At 34.1% G+C, this 14,173-nt stretch overlaps 1 protein-coding gene across 5 annotated transcripts in view; it reads right to left on the reverse strand.

Moving 5' to 3' along the window:
• FBXO16 (F-box protein 16) overlaps positions 1 to 14,173 on the reverse strand; it is a 45,585-nt gene that overhangs the window by 19,806 nt on the left and 11,606 nt on the right. For all 5 annotated transcript variants that reach the window (XM_036233580.1, XM_036233581.1, XM_016144665.2 and 2 more), the window contains 3 exons: positions 10,784 to 10,819; positions 5,827 to 6,033; positions 1,736 to 1,900 (listed from right to left, as the gene is read on the reverse strand). In XM_036233580.1, the coding sequence (XP_036089473.1) occupies positions 1,736 to 1,900; positions 5,827 to 6,033; positions 10,784 to 10,819 (408 nt within the window). The remainder of the gene's footprint in view (positions 1 to 1,735; positions 1,901 to 5,826; positions 6,034 to 10,783; positions 10,820 to 14,173) is intronic.

Here is a 14,173-nt window from a genome sequence, read left to right on the forward strand (position 1 = left end):
CACTACCATCTGTTCATAGAACGCTTTCATGCCAGGTACAGGTTTGTGGAAAGGGGGATGGTGATGGTGTTTGAGGGAAGGTAGATTACGCTCTACTCTATGTGTAGTGGCTGCCTGTGTTCTGCGTCATTGGAGCAACCTCACGGGGAATTACACAAATTATTCAAGTATATGTAGTGATGACAGTCGACTTTAAAACCTTAGTCAGATTATTTTGTTAACCTTAGTTCAGATGGCTTTATAACCTCGGTCTTTCTGGCTATGAAATAGACTTAGATCTACTTTTTTTCTTTAACTAATAAATTTAAGGTTATTATTTGATTTTATTAACCTTTGTCTTTCTAGTTTAGCTCTGTTTATTTAACAGGAAAATTCAAATTTAATATAACAAAAAATTTATACAGAATTTTAATACTAAACAAAGAGGTAGAAATTTTCTTGCTTCAGAACTATTCATTATTTTTAAATGTAGTTATGAATATTTTGTGGAAAAAGTTATTGCTGAAGACAAAGCGTTGAAGTCAGTTTTATACATAATACTCAAAACCTCTCTTCATTCTACAAGTTGGTTAATCACCTTTTACTCCTCTGCCCTAGAACAGCCCAAGCTTCAGCTATTAAACGCCATTCCTGCCCACAACAGAGAATGAGAGTCAAAAAAAGCTTTTGAGAAAAGAAGTTATAGCTATGGTAATTTTTAAAATAACTTTTCTATCACTGGAGTTTAAAAAAATTTTTTAAAGAAATTCTCATGGCGTACACCAATTACTGAAATCAGAACGACTAGCTTTATCATTGCAATTGTAACAATATTAATTATGCATAGTTAAAGTACTGCATTAAATGTAGATGGATTCATAAAACACAATAAAACCAAACCTAAATGAGCAAGTTAGGAGTTGACTATTCATATTTCAAAAGGATTCTTCAATTTTAAAAGGATTCACTGCAGCTTTTGCATAGAATATGGTACCCCTGTGGTTTTAAAAATCATTTAAAATTTTAATTTACACATAATTTTCCAGGAACTCATTTATCGTACAAAACGATGCACAACTCCACACATGTATAGATCACGCCATGGAGAAAAGGCTCATAAAAATTCCTCATAAGTTATCTAATTAACTGTGACTATAAGAATAAATATAACCATTGGTTCTAACATCTAGAAAGCCCCTAGAAAAAATATTCTTGTATTATTTACTTTTTATGACTATATATAAATGCTTTACATTACTAGTTTCTAGCATAAAAAGAACTTTAATATGTCTATTATGCTCTTCCCTAAATACTGTTTTACTGGAAAATTTTTCTTTATAAATGATACAAAATTAAAGTTCAGCCAACCTGGAAGAATCAGAGAAATTTAAATTAGTAAAGTAAAATTTGATGACCCACACCTAACAAATACTGGACATTACCCACAGAGTGCCAGTATCAGAACTGTCTGGTGTGTGAGTCAGAGATACAACATCCAGGACCCGGACAGAGTGAAGTGCTCCACAGTCCTACTCTCCTGGGTGAAACTGTGGTTTGGGACTGTCACATGAGGGCTCTCAAGTAACATGGATATCTTGAAAATGGCAGTCAAGTTCTAAGAAAAGGAGAATTTTGAAGTCATAGTATACTTCCTTTGAACCAACTCTCTTCCCCTAGGTGAAGTGTGATTAGTCTTAGTTTTAGAATTCCCAAATAGCTGGTGTTTGTAAGTTTGTTGCTTTTTGCCCAAATTTACCTTAGGCTTGGTAACATGAAGTTCTTTCACCATTTGAATGTAGTGCTTCTTCCATATACCCTGCTCAAAGGGAGTTGGAGAGAAGCTGATGTACCAGTTAAACCGTAAACATTTGAGCATCCAGAGCTGATCCAGCTCAGTTAAGTTCTTCCAGTGCCAGCTCACCTGGAAAAACATGACAAGCAAGCAAACAAACAAACAAACAAACAAACACCTACTTAGTACACATGTTCACTTTCTATGGATTTTGAGCTATTACCATGGACCTGAGATAATCTTTTCATTTTTTCCCCCTCTAAATCACAGCTTAAATAGTTACCTCCTACCAGAAGTGCTTCCTACTCAGGCAGGAGGATTTTCTTTAAAAGGTAAATTCAGACTTAGGGTCAGAGTCAACTAATATTTATTGAGCATCTATTAACCATCCTCATAGCAACCTAAGGAGGTAAGTAAAATTATTACTCTCCTATTGCAAACAAGGAAACCAAGGCTCAGATAGACTTTGGAATTTCCTAAAGGTTCCTGAATTTCATATGAAAATTACACAAAGGTTACAGAAACTCAGGTCTGCACATTGTTTGCTCATTTCATGGTATGCATTTTCCCTCCATTCTTATGATTTAACTAAACAGAAATCTCATACGTAGAATACAAATACTGGTACTTTATGGTGTGTCTTATGTAGCCTTTAAGATTCCATAACACACAAAGTATTCGTTCTGTACATTTCATTTTCAAAATGGTCAGTCTCACACATCCAGCAAAGAGTGGAGGTGACCCTATGTGTAGCAGTACTTACAATAATTTAGTCCACATTTTGAATAAGTCTTGCTGGAAACTAGGATAAAGTTCATATGTAAAGTTGAGACTTAGGGGTTCTGTGTCTTAGCTATGAGAGGTGCAAAGATGATGTCCAACTTTCAAACCCAAATTTCATCCTTGGAAAACTGGCCTCTTTTTCATTAATTAATCAATAAGTTAATAACGCGAACACCAAAAATAAATAAATAAACCGAACACTCTATAATGGGCCTTGCTATACATAAATTCATTTATCCACCACCTCTTTTCCTCCCTCCTTCCATTCACCATGTATTGAATTCCTAATCTGTTTAGCATTGTTTTATGTGCTGAAGATGAGACGTGCAAGACAGAGGAGGGCACGAGTGGAGGAAATAAAAGGTTCAAGAGCTTGAAGGAGGAAAAAGGTGAGAGTAGCTAACAAATCCCCCAGGCAGGAACAGAAATCACATCTGCTTTATTCAAACCCAGAATGAAACAACACCAACTGTAATCCACTATCATTGACTAACCTGGAGCTCAGTAGAGAGATGAGGTTTTAGAGGAAAGGGATAGGGAGAAAAAATTTTCAATTCTCATTCTTTTCCTCAGATATTGTTTAGACTTGGGTATTTAAGTTGGAATATTTTCCCCCCCCATTGTAGATGATGTTTTTGTTTGTTTTGTTTTTTCTTTTTGGAGTGTTTTTTTGTTTTCTTTTGTTTTGTTTTAGGTAGACAGGAATGAGAATTAAAGGGTAGATCGCTTTCAAAACTATAAGGCACTCCCCATATCTTTTCAGTGGCTCAAGCTCATTTTAGTGCAATAAATTTATTATTCACTTTACATACAGCTAAAAAACAACTACCTGTGTCTTCCTCACAGTCAGTACTGGGAACAAATATAATGCTGAAATCTTGTAAGAGTGACATATGGTGTGCATAGATGATAGGGTTAGCTATTTCAAGTAACATTTCTCTTAGATGACAACATTCTTATTGTAGAAAACTAGGAAAATTCTGATAAGTTTAAAGAAAAACAATACTATAACTCCATCAAATCAGAGATTACCATTATTAACAACCTACTAGAGTTCTTTTCTTTTTCTTTTTTAGATATATATGTGAAACAAAATTGGAAAACTATATACAGTTTAAAATCATGCTTTCTTCATTTTAGATACAACAGGCATCCTAATCTTCCAAACCACATTTTCTAATAGCTGCATAATAATTCATCTTATAATATTCTCTTATTATTGGACATTAAGAATGCTATATTCTTTTAAAAATTTTGTTTCATTTTTGGAATAAGTAATATGTGTATATTAATACTTAATTCAAAGATACAAAGGGGCACACAGTCGAAAGTCTGTCTGTCTGTCTGTCTGATCCCAGTCTTCCTCTAACCAGTCATTTCCTTTCTTGGATATAACCACTGTCACCAGCTTCTTGTGTGTCATTCCAAAAACACTCTAGGCCTATATTAACAAATGTGTATGTGTTCCTTATCTTTCTTTCCAAAATGGTAGGAGAGTTCTGCACCTTTGCTTTTTTCACTGATGATATGTCTTGGAGATTGTTGCAAATTATTTAACCAGTCTCCTAATAGTGGGCACTTCCATTGTTTCTGAACCTTTGCTATTACAAATAATGTTGCAATATTCTTTCACAGACATAATTTTGCATATGTTGAAGTATACGGTCAAATTCCAGAAAGTGAAACTGCTAGGTCAAAGGGCATCTTTATTCAAAAATGTTAATATTCCTAAATTGTTCTCTACGGTGGTTACACCAATTTACCTATCAATAATATATGAAAGTTGTTGTTTCCTCACACCCTCACCAATATAGAATAGTATCATTAAATATATATATAATCATATATATATAAATATATATATATATAATCAGTCAATCTGAATCATGAAAGATGGCATGACATCATGAGGCTGAGCATCTTACACATTTTAAAAACATCTACCTTTCCTTCTATGAACTACTTGGTCATTTCCTTTGCTCATTTTTCTGCTGGGTTGTTGGTTATTTGTTCTTCTTCTTAATATAGATTTACAGGATTTCTTTAAAAAATAAGGGAATTAGCCCTTTGTTGGTAGTATGTATTTTCCCTATTTACTATTTGGATTTATTTATTTGCTTTTTTCTATAGAGAAAATTTTATTTCTTATAGTCAATTTAAAATCTAACTTTCTTTATTCTTGTTTATAAAATATACACTATAAACATATATCTAATATATACAGATATACATATATACAAAATGAATAAAGTAAGATCTTAAATTGTATATTTTCTTTTAAGGCTTCCAAGTATTATAGAATATTCACAAGGCCTCCTTTCCTATGTTTTCTTTGAGTACTTTACTGGTTTCTTTGATGTCATATCAATTTTTTATACTACTAGATATTTTTTTCAGAGAGCTGTTCAATGGTCTCAACACCATTTATTGAATAATTCATCTTTCATTGAATTTATTTTCTTAAATTTAAAAACTAAAGTTAACATGCTACACATATATGAATGCACAGTAACAGGTAATTTCTGGTGTTACTAGACTCTGTGAAAAGATTCAACAAAATGATTACCAGTTTTATATCTTTAAGTTTTATTTTTTACTACCCTTTAACACACCATGGAATCACATGTAAGGAAATAATGGTTGGCTCCTTTTCCAAAGCCTCCGTGAACACATCTGTTCACTCTGAACTCTTTCAGTCTCATATATTTTTGTACATATTTCATAGCACCTAATTTGAGTTTTTCTATTTATAAATGGCCTATACTATATAATTTAGGATTGCATCGTAGTGGTATACTGTGCAAGATAAGACTACCCTGCTGATGAACCACTTCTTCTATGTGTGTTTGTCCCCCTAAACTAGCTAATATATTTTTGTGTATGTTATGATATCTTATACTCCCCCCCCCACCACTGCTTTTGTGCACTAAATATAGTTAGACACAAAGGAGATGGGGTTAATCCAAACTATACAGACTAAACATACTATCTCATCTATTTCTTGGCTTTGTTAACAGTTAAATCCTCACTTAATGTTGATAGGTTCTGCAACTTTAACTGAAACAAAGTATAGAAAGCAGTTTTACCATAGGTTAATTGATACAAACAAAAGTTAAGTTCCTAGGACATCTCATCAACATTATAATGAAACAAAGTTAAAGGAAATGACTTTATTACAGGGCTTGCTATATGTACTTTTTTCACCCCTCTCAAGTTTCAGAGTTTTCTAGGCTGTCCTTAAAAAATGCCCTACACTGCTTCTTTCCTTTTACCTGAGCACAACGACAAAGGCTTCGGGGGTCCAGGAAAGAAAAGATGTATAAGGATAACACCCTTGGAAGCGTGGTAGTAAAATCCAGAGCTTCTGCTGGAATTTTTTCCTGAAGCTTTCGACAGCAGAACTTTTGCTGTGACAGGGAGCAGCGTTCCAAAAGGCCTATCAGGATTCTTTTCCTTTGAGAGTCTGTCCATTTGTCAAACTGGGGGCGGGGGAAGCAGGGAACAAAAGAAAATAAAAAGCTTCAGGTTTAGTATGATACCAGAGATTCCATATGATGAAAAGAATGACATAGATAATTTAGTAATTTAGTCCTAATAAATACCATGTATTTCTTTTCCCTAATTAGTAAATTCTATATTTTGCCACCTACCTGTCCTTTCTCACATTTACATGTTTTGGCCTGTGCAAGACCTGAGTGTGTACACAGACATGCACTTGACCTCAGAACTTGCAATTATATAAGAACAGTTAAGCTGGGAGCTGTCAATATCCATAAACTGAGAAAACATATACTTATAAAATATAATTTCAAGAGAAGGCCCCTGTGCAGCTCTCCAGAGTTTCTATGTTAGCTCACCAGTCCTAAACTCCAAGACCAGAAACAAACCTTTGCATTCATAGTTGGAGACAAGGTGTAACATGCAAATATCCCTGAGAAGGGAAGTATATTGACTGAGTCAAAGCCCCACTATGTAAATGATGTGATCAGAGAGGAAAAGTTGATAGCAGGACCTGGAAAAGAAGAGTGCCAGAGAAAGGAGGTAGATACCGAACTAATCTGGGGCATGCCAAACAAAAGCTTTGCTTACTTCACAATTTTCCTCAGACATAATTCTAAAACAGTCCCAAGATTAGTGATTGATCAAAATTAAGAACTTGGGGGCTGGCCAAAACCCAAGAAAAGGCTCTGTGGGAAAATCTACCAGCTGAATAAGCCACGTTACCAGAGTCCAAACCTCTCTTCTTTAACCCATTAAACAGGGAAGTTTGGGACTACTTGTATTTTGTATACTAATGCACTTATTAGTTATTATAAAGTAATCAGAATTTTATAATGAACTTTAGTTATGATCATAAAATACACTGACTACCTAAAAAGGCATATAAAGCAAAAATGTATTGTGTACAAGCCTTACGACAAATCAACTTCATTATAGTCATACAATGTATTTTCTTAATTAGTAGGAATACTTCTTGATTAAAACTATTCACTATTCAATGACCCAGGAATCTCACTTGGGAGACTATAAGTCAAGAGGGGGAAAAAACTTCGAAATGAATAAAAACACCAAAATCCTTAACTTACATGTAAATGAGAAAAAATGTATTCATGTGTGAGTGTTTTCTGATTTCTCCTATCCATATTTCTACACAATCCATATCTTCAGATCCCAGAAAAGGTGACTTCCTTTCTTTTGTGATGGATTATTAAAACAAATAGAGCAAAGCTAGAACAGAATGGCTAGGACCAGGTGAAGGATCAGGCCCAAGAAGATGCATTGATCTATAAGATAAAGAGCCATGTGGAGGTGTGAGAAAACAGAAAAGCTGTGGGGTTTTGGCTTGTTGGGAGTTTGGGAGTTCAGACAGCCATTGCCTGAGCAGCTCTAGAGCGTGAGAGAACTGAGGAAAGAAGGAAGGAGATTGAGAAGTATTAAAGAGTTTTAAATTGGCTCCTCTGTTATTTTTCTTTGAGACACAAAATGAAAATTGGAATTTATTTTTTCAATTACTGCTAGGTAGCTCTGTAGAAACTGAGCTACACAGGGACCCAGGATGATTATGATTACAGAAAAAAAATCCTGAGATATTACTGTCACTGTAAGAAATCGGAAATAAACCAAAATGTCTAACAGTAGGGGATCAGCTAAGCAAACTAACTATAATAGATCAACATGGTAAAGAGAAAGTGTGGCATTATGTTGACGGTGGACTTGGGAATGAGACTATTGGGAGTCTTACTGACAATATTCTATTATTTCTAATACTCATTAGAAATAAACTACTAAATCCCAGCTTCACCACTAACAAGCTCTCTCAACCTTAATTTCCTCATTTATACATTAAGAATAACTATATGCACATTGTAGGGTTGTTGTGGGAGTAAATAAAAGAATATATGCGTAAAATTCCTAATAGACTGCATGACTCATTGTAGGCATGGCAGCTATTACTATAAATGATCACGGTGAAGTTTAAATAATAAGTATATGTGTTAAATCAATGTGAAAAGAATATATATGCAAACAAATGGAAAAGCATAAAATTACTGTTTGTACATTGACAAGGATGGCAAATACATCGAGACTGATTGGGGTTAGCTCATCTACTTCATTGGGCTCATATTAAAAAAGGAGTGATTTAAAATGAATATAGAAGAACATTAGGATTATAAAACGCTGAAGAAATCTATAAAAGCAAACATTAAAACATTTTTCTTTAGGGATTAAAAAGATAATTACATTGGTTTCTCATTATCCTAATTAAAATGATCAAAGGTAATTTAAATTTGGCTTTGATAGGTGTTCTTTGCCTCGAGAGATTTTCCTTTCTAATTGTGTTTGTGTAGGTTAATAGAAAATGAATTTACATTCCTTGAACTGCTACCAATTGAATGGGATGACTCAGAAGAATGCATAATAGTTGGGGAAAATCCCTTTGACATTTAAAAGATGCTAGGAACAATACAAAAAGTAAATAATCCGCAGAAGAGTCAAATGTGCGGGAGTTTGATAATAGTCTGCATCTCTCCCAGCATCTCTCAGGTAAAAACACCCACGCCATAGTAGCCAGGGATCCAATGTGTGAGACTGGGGAGCAGCTAGAATCATTCTCCTCTCCTGGTTTCATGTATGGTACCTCGCTTCATAGTTTGTTTTTCACATTATATCATATCATATTTATAACATAGTTAAAGTTATTTTAATGCTTTTAAATAGGGGTTTCTTGACTCAGTAGAATTGTGAAAATCGTATTTTCAGAGTAGTTATTGCAAGGATTTTTGCTGCAGGCCCAGGAAGTGAGGACAGTTGCTAGAGCCATCAGGTTCCACTCATCTCACATTGAACGACAAGGAAAAGCTCATGGGGGAGTGAGGTATAAGATAAAGAGGGGGGCTTGATATTTTCTGCTTATTGGTTGTATTATTTTAATCTGGTTGAGTTTGTGAGTCCTAGTGTCAAAAACTTAATTTCACAATTAAACTGTTTTAAGTTTCAAATGGGTACATATAGAATTAAATATGAAAATCCTCCTTATCAAATCTCACTTTATTCCCCAGAAATAACCACTGCTCTCAGTTTGATGTTCATGTATTTCTATGCATTTACATACACATATGTCCATTAATAGGCAAGCAGTCAGATGACTTAGAGTATATCCATCCTGTGAAATACTACACAGCAGTTTAAAAAACAAACAAAATATAGCCATAAATGTCTGATACGTAATGAACTCCAGAGCATAGTGTTTTCTCATTCATTCATGGTAGGATGGATATGCAATGATCTGTTTACTCAATTTATTATTGATACAATTTAGGTGTTTCCAGTACAAACCCCACAGAAACAAAAACAAAAACCAAAAACTGCAATATCCTGAATACGTCTTTTCATGTCTCCTGTGACTATTTCCCTAGCATAGATAAATAGAAGTGGATTCATAGGTTTGAAGGATATTTGCATTTAAAATTTAATAGATTCTGTCAAATTGCCTTTTAAAAGTCTTTATCATTTTACATTGCCTCCGACTGTGTGTAAGTATATCCTCCCACTCCCCAGTGAATCCTTACTTAACATTGGATATTATCTAGCTCTTAAATTTTTGCCACATAGACTAAAGGTGGGGTTGGGAATCTCATCGTTTTAATTTGTATTTCTCTAATTTTAGTGAAATAAAGCATATTTTGTTTATTGGCCATTTATATATTTTTGTATGTTTCTCATTGTTTTATTAGCCCATAATTCTGTAAGGGTATTTATATTTTTCTTATTGATTCGTAGGAGCTCTTTATATACAATTTACAAAACATTTTTCCCAGTTTCTCTTTTGAATTTTAAAGTTAAAAGTAATGTTATCTTCTTTTTTCGAATTCTCTATAATATCAATATTATTTCTGTTAACTACATAGAAGCTGAGAAAAAGTTTGAGATGCTTTCTTTCAACTATAATACTTCTATTGTATTCCGATGATTGGGAGGCAATTGTCTTTTCTAACAGGGATTGAAGGGCAGAGAACATTTGAGAGGTAAGGGATTCAGTAGTAGCATGGAACAGGAGAAGAGTTTTTCAGTTTCTCTTAATTATTTTGTTTGTCACTGTACAAAACATTTTGTTCAAACATTTGCACATAAAGACCATATGCAAATGTATGAGCAAAAATGACATTCTTTGGCCAAACATAAAATAGTTTCAAATTGTCTATCATTGAATAGGTTTCTTTTTCTTTCCTTCTGTTTGTCACACATATGCCCACTTTCTGTTTTGCTAAGAAAGAAGTGTTTAATTGCATAAGTTTTTTCCCACAGAAGATGAATAGGTTTCATATTACACCTTACTTCACAATTCCCAGATTGTTTTTTTAAATGACTTTATTTCTAATAATAGATTGAGCTTTAAAACCAATATTTGATCCCTGCAATGAAAATCCCAAGTAATGTTAAGTAAAAAAAAAATTGGTATCCTATTTCTCCTTTCTTTCTTTTTTTTGGGGAGGGGGTATCTGTGTTCCCTTTTTATCTTTTCTGTTTTCCAGGATTTGTTTAACCAGTTCAATTTATTAAATTTAATTATGTCTGTTAAATAACCAGTATCATTTCTGTTTTCCTGAGTGAACTTCGATACAGAAAGTACCAAATTATGAACAATCACTCATTGCCTTTTATCCAAACCGAATTCTTTGGGCTCTATAATAACATAACCTAATGTAGAAGTATATTTAAAATGGTTACCCATTTTCCAAGCAGAGCTCTTCTTTCTTCAAATACCTACAGTAAATACAAAAGAATGGAATGATTTTATATTTAAGAGCTGAAAATACCCATTACGAGAAATACATCATTAAAGTATGAATGAATAAATATTAAGTCTTCATTGTGTCAGGTATAAAAAGACAGATTTCATTCCTGAGAAGGTACTTTACTTATTTTAAACTTGGGCAAGTTATCTCTTTTCTTAGTTTTCCTATGTGGAATAACTAATCATAAAAAAAGAAGTCATTTTTTTTAAAGACAAGAAAAGAATAGAATTGTAAAGTGAAATCAACTTTAGAATTTGAAGAGATGAAAAGTGACAAAGGTAAAACAGGAAAATGAAGATCCTCCCCCCCCCAAATATTTCAATATCAGTAGTATGATAACTTGTGAAGTTTATGAAAGAGCAGTTCTATTTTTATATTTCAGTATGTACACATGTAGTGGATATACATGTACTTATATGTTTGTAGGATTAGAAATGTGTATATATGTACTTTTGGGCTTACAACTCAGTGTTTATCTGTAAAGGTTTGTTGTTATATACTATTTAGGACAGAAACCATGTCTAATTCATCTTCATATCTCCAGTGTAAAGTGCTGTACATGTTACATCAAGTGGTTGGGATTATGAATACCCTTATAGATATATCAGTGCAATGTGAGTCATTTATATATTGGTGTAGAAGTGTTTTTCTGAGTATCAGTCATATATGTATTTCAGTGAGTGAGGAAGAGAAAACTAATATCAGAATGTTTGGCAGAAGAAGGAGTTATGGAGAGAGGAAGCAAGAGAAAGTAATGAACAGATGTGAGTATCTCTCTTCCTCCTACACATACCCTCTGTCAGCTTTCAAAATTAGAACCAATGTTTTTCCCTTCTTTTTAGCACTACTAAATTCTCTAGCACTGCAAAAATGTTCCTACTTGGAAAGTAGATCAGGCCTATTTCTCCCCTTTTTGCGGAGGAGGATGAGAAGCTGGTTTTATGCTTCTAACAGATAATGTTTTTCTTCCTTTTTTAGACTCTCAAACTCTAGTTTCAAAGGTATTACAAAATGGGGATTGAAATGATTGCTTCGACAACAACCTCAAGGCCAGTGAAATGTCAGTTTTGCTCCTGGCCAGCAAATCTCATACATCATGGGTAGACAGTTTTTGCACATTAAAGAAAAAGAATGCCCTTTTCTCCTTCCTCCCAATTAACTGCCACCTGGGTTACTAAGACCCTCAAGTAACAGTGACATTTAAACTCAGAATTTCTAGATAAAAATAGAAGAGAATCTAAAGAATATAGAAGATTCAAAAATCTGGATTCAAATATTTCCTGAACTCTACCCCTTCGCCTAACCAAATCATACATCCTCTATTGCCCAACCCAAGTCATTAGCACCAGCACTTTTCTGATGCCCAGTGATCATTCTCCTCCTAACTCATACTCCACTTACAGCCCATGCTCTACTTGGTTTCTATAGGGTTTGTTATGGCTCTCTAGTCATTTCTGTTCGTTTTATTTTCCCATGGAGGTTATAACTACTTTCTCCACACACTCCATAGATTCCAATTCAGGCCCTCAATAAACTCCTACTGACTGAAGAACAGCAACAAAAAAACTTCCAAAGTCATAGAATTTTAGAGCTAAAAGAAAGCTAAAGACTTTTTTTTTTTTTTTTGGCTCAATTTCCTCATTTTAAAAAGGACAAGCAGAGGCCAAAAAGGATTATACTTGTAGATTTTTAAGCATCACTGGTTCCAGATTGTGTTCAGCTTAACCTTGTACTCGGTTCCTCACTAGAACCTTGGTCTTCCCTATCCTGACTTCCAGCTGCACATTCGTAATGAACTACTTTCCATGCTTTGGCCTTACAGTGGGAGAAGACAAGGTTAGATCCCAAGACCACAACATCCTTTCGAAAGGAGGATGGGATAATCATCATGGTAGGCAATGACAGTATGAAGCACTGGAAACAAAGCGGACTTGAAGGGGAGAGGGGAATCAATAAGAAGGTAGCAGGAAAAAGTAGGAGGTGGGGACTGTTATTCAGGCCAATGACCAGTCTAAGCAGAGTCTAAGTGACAATAGAGAAAATAAACTTAGCCAGCAATCCTTCATTTGCATGAAAGAATTACATTTTGTGGTTCTGGCCTTTATAAACCCCACCTTTCCTTGCTCTCTCCAAAGTACAATTTAAGTTGCTACTTGAATCTGTGTCTCTCGGATTGCAATCCTTTCGCTCAAAGAAATGCTTTTTGCTCCAGAGTGTTACGAGTCTAAAACAACATTCTTTAAAGGGCCAACAACCAAGTTTAAGTAGAGTCCGAGCAAATCCAGTTCTTTACCGAAAGACATTTGGACCCACGTAGAAACTGATGGGAATGAAGAGGGAAGGGAGCAACACTAGATGGACTCAGATCTGGTTCAGACTCTACCTTTGACAAGAAATATTATTTGAAACAAATAATATTTAATTGTCAGGTCCTCAGTTAGACTTAGAGTCATAGATTCTTTGGTTTGAAGCAAGTCTTCATTTCAAAGATCTGTAGTCTCGTTTTTCATTGTAAAGAGCTAGAAAACAAAGAATCAATTCGAAATGGAAATATTAAAATGGATCTTCTTTCCTCCGGAATGTTTATATCACTGGTTACTCAGAGCCTTCTGTTAAATCAAAATCCTACATTGTTATTTTAGCTGACACTGCAGTTACATATTTCACCATGTGATATCAATCACCACAGTGTATGAGTAATATATTTAGGGGCTCCTAAATTATGATCAATTAATGATAACGAGGTGCTTTTTCTCAGAATGCCCTTTTAACATGTACTGTACTACATCTGCGAACCATACTCAAAACGCAATGTTGATTCCTTTCAATTCAAACACTAGATGGAAAAGAAATCATATACTTTTAAAACATTCTACCTCTCAAAATTCACAAGACTAGATGGAAAAGAAATCCATATACTTTTAAAACATTCCTCCTTTCAAAATTCACAAGGCTAGAGGGAAAAGAAATACATTTACTTTCAAAACATTCCTCCTCTCAAAATTCACCAAGCCTGAATTATTTTGAAATCTGTTACATTTGTCTATGTCGATGATGCTATTTTTTTAAGCATCTGAATTTGAATTCAGTCTCTCTGCTTAAAGCCTTCTGTGAGGTTAAAATCCTGTGACTCTTATTTTTGTCTGAAATAGTTATATATATTGCACATTTTACTACAGAAGAAAGACAAAATTAAAACAAAAACAAAAAAATGGGACCTCAAAATTGTACTGATCATTGGTGACAAATGCCTTGTTTTATTTACAAGTATGGAAATTAGTGTATAGATACCCTCTGGCAAACTGTATCCTTGGCATATATA

This window comes from Rousettus aegyptiacus, unplaced genomic scaffold, assembly GCF_014176215.1.
Source record: "Rousettus aegyptiacus isolate mRouAeg1 unplaced genomic scaffold, mRouAeg1.p scaffold_m13_p_16, whole genome shotgun sequence".
Classification (NCBI taxonomy): Eukaryota; Metazoa; Chordata; class Mammalia; order Chiroptera; family Pteropodidae; genus Rousettus; species Rousettus aegyptiacus.